The following is a 7,567-nucleotide window of genomic DNA, read 5'->3' as shown; positions in this document are numbered from 1 at the left end:
TATAATACGCCAATTTATAGAAGCTATCTGGGTATGTTTTCTCTCTATTATTTTATGTGGAGTTTCTTGAGTGTTGGACCTATTAAAAGCATAGGCAAGAATTACAAATTTTTACTCCTAGATTTTTTACATTTTTTCTTAGTTTTTCTATTTTAAAATTCCGTGTTTAAGTGTTTTCTACTTCTTATTTTTTATCTAATACATTCTTACTGTGTTACTAATGCTAATGTATTAGTAAGAGAGAAGAAGCTAGAAAGAGGGAGAAGAGACAAGAAGCTGAGTAGAGAAAGAGAGAGAAGAGGGAGGAAGCGAAAGAGAGAATTAATTTTTCATAATTTTATTCGATCAAAGTCCATCTTCATTGAGACACGAGACACTTAAATAGACTAAGAGACAAAACCCTAGGCCAATACCCATTTACTGACTTACCTAACATAATCTAGGGCAACACCCATTTATTAAATTTCCTAAAATCCTTTAGGACAATCACCTCCTTATTGAATTACGAAGACAATACCATTGACTCTTGAAATCAAATAAAACATAAAATTAAATTCTAATAACCGTTATAAACCAATATTTCGCGTTTTTCCTTTAGCATCATTCTCCCTTGGTTGGAAAAAACTCGACCTCAAGTTTTGAAATACTAAAAGGTTGAAAACATAAGCTCAGAAAAATTTGTGGGTCCAAGCCCAACTTCTAAATAAGGTGTTAGGTTTTTAATTGGCATATTCGGTGCTCAAAACAAATGTGTATGTAGTTTGTGGTTGGGTAGATTTGTACTTACGATTTGGGTTGAAAAATGTTCAAGAAAATCAAGTACATCAAGCTTCGTTTGCAGGCTTATCCGCTAGTGTCCGGACAAAATGCTCTGGCAGTGTGCATTGTCTGCTGGTTCGTCTACTGATGTCTGGACGGTTGTTTAGATAGAATGTTTCTTTTGTTGTTTTGTTCACTCATGTCCAACTTGAAGAAACAAAAGGTTTTGTTTTCTTTGGCCTTCATACTTGTCCGGACGATTTGAGAGATAGAAGCTTTGGTCTACAGTTGCGTTCGATGGTGTCCAAGAAACTCGTAGTATAAGGCAAGAAACCCTAAGGATGTTTGGATATCTCACTAACTTGACCGGACAACGCCACATAAAACCTAAACCGACTTTAGGTTTTCTGTTTGATTTTTCCAAGTTTATGAAAGGACTATGAAGGCACTATTTTAAGAAGCTAAGCAGAAATGAGTAAGGCTGATATTGTGAGATTCTATACACTAAAAGCTTAGCAATTTCATTGTGTGATTAGAGAAACATTTAAGATAAGCTGAATAACATTTATTCTCTTGGAGTGATCAAACCACAAGTTGTTCTACATCAAAAACAACTTGAATTCTGCAGCTGCTGCAATAGAATGAAAGTGGGCAAGGGGGTGTTTGTTTGGGTACAAATGTCCATCTAATTCATTAGAAGGGTTGTTTAGTGTATTTTGCCTGTATTATGAATTCTTCTTAGTGTTGCTTTCTTGGGTTTGGCCGTCTTTGAGTGGTTTTATCTTTGATGTATTATTCAAAGGGTTTCCATTTTGTTAACAAAATTTGTTGTGCTGATGTATGATTGGTTTATGCTTTCTTAGTGGTTTGATATCAACTTTTTATTCTGCTGCATAATTGTTGGTTGTGAGCATTGGGGTGTAAATTTTGCATTTCAATTGGCATCAGAGTGAGGTTCTCTCATTTTGGATTAAACTCCTAAGTGTGATCCTTGTCCCCAATTGTCAATGGCTCACTCACAATCTCTGTTGGTACCACCCTATTTTGATGGGTACAATTATGCTTGCTGGAAAGTTTGCCTGAGAGTCTCCCATAAATCTTTAGACGAGCATGTCTAGATGACCACTGAGAAAGATTGGAAACGGCTAGAAATGCCTCTGTATCAATGGTCCAAAGATGAGCTTAGTGAGTGTAATTGGAATAGGAAAGGCCTAAATCTGTTTTCATGGTCATGTCTCCTGAGGAATTCAAGCGAATTTCTCTTTGTGAGATTGCTAAGGAGGCATGAGAAATCATAGAGGTTACCCATGAAGGTACTAAGGCTGTGAAGAATTTCAAATTTCAGATGTTAACATCTAAGTTTGAAGAAATTAATGAGGGATGATGAGACGTTCGACGAGTTCTATGCTAGTTGAATGATTTTGTAAATTCTAGTTTCAACCTTGGGAAAAAGATTCTTGACAATAAGATTGTCAAGAAAGTCTAGAGGTCTCTACTTGTAATGGCTCACAGAAAAGTGCTAGCCACATCTATACTATCAATCCAAAATGACTAATCAATTTAGAGATTTCTTAGAATCTATTATAAAGTTCAGTTTCACCTATAACAATGTGGGACTTATTGTTCCATTGATGGTGGTCTTTTTTGGTTGGTCGGTGGCTCTAGAAAATATCCTTACCATGAAAAATCTTTGAAAGTGGCATGTCATTGTGGTTAATTGGTGTTGTTTATGTAAACGGAATAGGGTATCTGTGGGCCATTTTCTACTTTATTGTGAGGTTGCTTATGCCATTTGGAATTTTCTTTAGTCTTTTTGGGTTTTTTGGACCATGCCTAGATGAGTAGTCGATTTATGTGCTTTGTTGGTGGACTGTTGGCAACACTCAGAATGCTGATGTGTGGAAGATGGTGCCTTCGTGCTTGTTGTGGTGTCTATAGAGGGAAATTAATGATAGGAGTTTTGAGGACCGTGAGAGGACATTAGAGGAGATTAAGTTTTTATTTTTCAACACATTATATATTTGGACAGCTGCCTTTGTTTCTCCTTTGGTGATTAGTTATAATGATTTTCTTATTCTTTTTGCCAATTCTAATTATATGGCTTCTCTTGTACCTAGATGTGCTTTACGCTTTTAATGATAAAAAAGAAAAAGAATAAAAGTAAATCTGGTGGGTACATTCCTGAGTCTTTTTTAGATGCCAATGAGTGAAAAAAAATAAACAAAAGAACAAAAGAAGAAAAAAAATAAGATTATGGTCCATATGCAACACAGATTTTTTTGGGTGATTCCTTGATCTCTTGGAAATAAAATAAACAAAACACAATTTCCATATCATCTGTTGAAGCAGAGTATAGGTCTATGGCCTTTGTCACTTGCGAGCTTCTTTGGCATTTTGCTCTGCTTAAGGACTTGCAGCTTCCTCATACTCAGCCTGCTTTGATTTTTAGTGAAAGTCAAGCTGTCCTACATATCGCAGCTTTGCTAACTCTGTATTTCACGAGCGCACCAATCATATAGAACTCGATTGGCACATTGTATGTGACGATTACTTAGGATTGATACGCACTTTGCATGTTCAGTCTAAACACAAAGTCCCTGACATTCTTACTAAGCCTCTTTCTTGTTCTTCTTTTCGTTAGTTGTTGTCCAAGATGAATGTTATAAGCCTTTACCATTCATCCTGAGGGATCGATTCAGCTGTAAATAGATGTTGAAGTTAAACTTATTAATTAGACAGCTGGATTGATTAGTTAATCAATTAGAGTGGTTAGATTGGTTAAGCTACACTGACACGTGATGTAATGAAGATAGTTAATAATTAGTTAGTTTACTCTGTCCACAACTTACAAGGAAACAAAAGGATTTAAGGAACTCTTTGGAAAAAAGAAAGAAAATTCTTGCGAATTGCAATATGTTAGTTCTTAGTACTAGGTTCTTAATGACCCTCTTCTTGACTTCCGAGTGACAGAACGATGATTGATCGGGTATGTCAGTTGAGCTTTTCTTAATGCGTCTGCTTGTAAACACGTACCAAGCAGTGTAGCGAAATCAAGACGATTCCAATAACGATGCGGAAATAAAAGTCAACAAAGAAAATAAAAATCAACAAAGACGGCTATGCTTTTTAATGTGTTTTAAATGATTTTTTTTTTTCCCAAAAAGTGTTCTGATATGATATGAAGGTTAAAATATTTGCATGACCAATATGAATTGCAAAAATTATATACATTGCCAAAAAAATTGTAAGTCACCCATCATATTGTATTTGATTAGTTTAAGAGAAATTGTGATCTTAAGGCTATATATGTACTTAAGCATTTATACGTATAAAAATCCAGAGAAAGAAAATACACATTAGGGCTCGTTGACTACACAATATATTAGCAGTTGCCATGCGTAGGCCACCCCATAGCAGGGGGTGGCCTTCGAGCCACCTCGGCCACCTTTGGGGTTGTTCGCGCACCACCTCGGCCTATGAGGTGGATGTGCGGCTAGGTCCATGAGCTAGGTGTGGCTTGCGAGCCACTCCCAGCCTGCTCTGGGGTAGCCTTAGAGCCACCCCTGTCTCAGTCCCCTTCCCCCCCAAACCCCCTTTTTCTTTTTCTTTTTTCTTTTTTTCTTTTCGTTTCTTTTTTTTTTTTTTTTTTTTAAAAAAAACAGTTTTTAATTTTTAGGTTTTATATATATCTATACATTTTATTATTCTATTGGTGTTGACGTAATACACTAACGGAATTTGTCAAGTGTTTCGATGAAATTTGACCGTAAGGACTAAACTGTTATTTTGGCTTGCCTCGAGGACATCTGAATTATTTTTTAAACCGTAAGGAACGATTTATAGTCTAAGTCAACCACATAGATTGATTTTGCATGTATCCTTTTTTATTAATTAGCTCTTAATTTGAAGTTTTTGTTGGTTTATTACACTTTTTCACTTGTATGCACGATTCATTTAAAGCACAATTTTTTTTTTTTTTTGAATAATAACGCATGGTTGTTCATATTGTGACAGGTGCAATACCAAGTGAAATTGGAAATCTACAAAGCATTGAGATCTTTAATATCGTTTTCAACAACTTTATTGGTCCAATTCCATTTGAGATATTTAACATCTCAACAGTACAAGTAATTTCAATGGTTTGCAATAACTTCTCAGGCCATCTTCCATCAAATGTAGGCTTCTTCCTTCCAAATCTTCAGCAACTTTTTCTTTGGGAAAATCAACTAAGTGGAACAATTCCCAACTCTATCTCTAATGCTTTACAACTCACTCTCTTAAACTTGAGCAACAACTCATTCTCAGGCTTAATTCCTAAAGCACTTGGTAATTCCTTGAGTGGCTCAATGTTGCAAACAATAATTTGACCATTGAATCTTCTACTCCAGAGTTCAACTTTTTCTCTTCTCTGTCAAATTTGACATATCTAAAACAGTTAGATTTGTCAAGTAATTTACTGAATAACATCCTTTTTGATTCCATTGGATATCTCCCAACTTCTCTTGAAGAACTTTACATAGATCATTGCAATATTAAGGGCAGCATTCCTAGAGATATAGGCAATTTAAGCAACTTGATGACTTTGTCTCTACGGTTCAATGAATTGTTTGGACCTATTCCAACTACTGTGGGAAGATTGCACAAGCTTCAAGCATTGAGAGTTGATAATAATAAACTAGAAGGTCTCATACCATTTGATCTTTGTCATTTAGAGAGCTTGGTTGAGTTGTATTTAGGTTATAATGAGCTTTTTGGACCTATTTCTGCATGTGTAAATAATCTGATTTCTCTAAGATATCTTTACTTACACTTCAACAAATTAACTTCTACTATTCCCTTGAGTTTGTGGAGATCTTAATGGTCGACTTGTCATCAAATTCTCTAAATGGCTCTCTCTCATTAGAGATTGAAAATTTGAAGGTTTTGATAGTATTAGAGTTATAAAGAAATCAATTATCTGGTGATATCCCACCAACAATTGGAGACCCCAAAGATATAGTTAATCTCTCATTGGCGGACAATAGATTAGAAGGCTCAATTCTTGAATCTTTTAGTGAATTGATAAGTTTGGAATTCTTGGATCTTTCCAATAAAAATTTATCCGGAAAGATTCCTAAGTCCTTAGAAGCACTTTCACAACTCAAATATCTAAATGTTTCTTTCAATAGATTGCAAGGAAAAATTCCTGTAGGAAGACCATTTGTACACTTCTGTGCCGCATCATTTATGTCAAATGATGGACTTTGTGGTGCTCCGTGATTGCAAGTTTCCCCATGTAAAGAAGGTGTTTCTCGACCCAAAAATACCGCAGCAGCATGTATACTAAAGTATGTATTACCAACAATTGGGTTAACCATGCTTGTAGTTGCTCTTGTATTAGTATGGACAAGACACCAAAAAAGGAATGCAAAACTTCTGGTGGAGACAAACTCATTAAAACTAGCGACATGGAAAAGAATTTCCCAACAAGAACTTTTACAAGCAACAAAAAGGTTCAATGTAAGCAACTTACTTGGTAAAGGGAGCGTTGGATCAGTATACCAAGGGACCCTTTCAGATGGTATGATTGTTGCAATAAAAGTTTTCAACTTGGTACTATTCTCAAGTTTTAATACTGAGTGTGGGGTACTATGCAATATTCGTCATCGGAATCATGTTAAAATCATCAGAATGTGTAGTAACAATGGCTTCAAAGCTTTTGTATTGGAATACATACCTAATGGGAGCCTACAGAAGCGGTTCTATTCTCAAGACTGTTGTTTGAGTATATTACAAAGACTAAATATAATGATCGATGTCCCATCAGCACTAGACTACCTTCATTATGGTTATTCAACACCTATTGTTCATTGTGATTTGAAGCCCAACAATATCTTATTAGATAAAGCTATGGTCTCACATGTTGCTGATTTTTGAATTGTCAAACTTTTATGCAATAAGGATTCTATGATGTGAACCATGACCCTCGCTTCTATTGGGTATATGGAACCAAGTGATATTTTTAGCCTACAGCTAGAACTTGCGTGTTTAACTATAGCTTTTTGGTAGAATATTGATTTTAGCACTTTATATCTTTGGAATATATATAATTATGTTTCATGATTAATTGTTATGTTACACGTAGAGTATGGATCGAGAGGAATTGTTTCAACAAGTGGCGAAGTGTATAGTTATGGTATTTTGCTGATGAAAACTTTTACAAGAAAGAAACCTACAGATGACATGTTTGGTGGAAAATGAGCTTGTAGCGTTGGGTAGAGGAATCTTTACCCCTTTTAGCAACTAACATTGTTGATGCCTATTTGTTGAGAACTGAAAGAGATTATGCTTTTATTGAGAGTTGTATGTCGTCCATAATGAGATTGGCGTTACAGTGTTGTGATAAGTTACATGAGTAGAGGATTAATGCAAAAAGGATTTTAATCACACTCAACAAGATCAAATTGAATTTTCTACAAGATATTGATGGAAGCTAATATGAGAATATCAAGTTTGTTTATAGCTCTTTCATGTTTGTACGTGCTTTTGAAATAAAATTATATTTTATTTTTAAGACTCCACTAAAGAGATTTGTTTATCGTCATTGATTTGTTTATAATGGGTAGAGTTAATGATTGTAGTGATCACTTATAATTAGCCGCCAATGGGTATTCTAAGTTAGTTTCAAAGTGTTGAGGGTAACAAAATCACTACTTTTGGTATCGGGACACAAATGATAGCGATTGTGGGACTCTAATATATATATATAAATACACATTGAACAAGAAGCATGCAGCTAACAAGCTTAATGTAGAAATAAACCATAAAG

The 7,567-nt window shown here is 35.1% G+C and overlaps 1 protein-coding gene across 1 annotated transcript; it reads left to right on the top strand.

Annotated features, from left to right (window-relative positions):
- Positions 1–4,751: 4,751 nt before the first annotated feature.
- Positions 4,752–5,617, top strand: LOC133876228 (probable leucine-rich repeat receptor-like protein kinase At2g33170). The gene is made up of 2 exons (XM_062314514.1): positions 4,752–5,085; positions 5,148–5,617. Exons 1-2 carry the CDS (start codon positions 4,752–4,754, stop codon positions 5,615–5,617), a joined length of 804 nt encoding a protein of 267 aa, XP_062170498.1.
- Positions 5,618–7,567: the final 1,950 nt, after the last annotated feature.

The sequence above is a fragment of the Alnus glutinosa genome, chromosome 8 (genome assembly GCF_958979055.1).
Source record: "Alnus glutinosa chromosome 8, dhAlnGlut1.1, whole genome shotgun sequence".
Classification (NCBI taxonomy): Eukaryota; Viridiplantae; Streptophyta; class Magnoliopsida; order Fagales; family Betulaceae; genus Alnus; species Alnus glutinosa.
This window is presented reverse-complemented; position numbering and strand designations above follow the sequence as displayed.

Coding starts and splice junctions, on each gene's coding strand:
- LOC133876228 (XM_062314514.1), top strand. CDS start 4,752: ATGGTTGTTCATATTGTGACAGGTGCAATACCAAGTGAAATTGGAAAT. Junction 5,086..5,147: donor CTTAATTCCTAAAGCACTTG/GTAATTCCTTGA, acceptor CTTCTACTCCAG/AGTTCAACTTTTTCTCTTCT.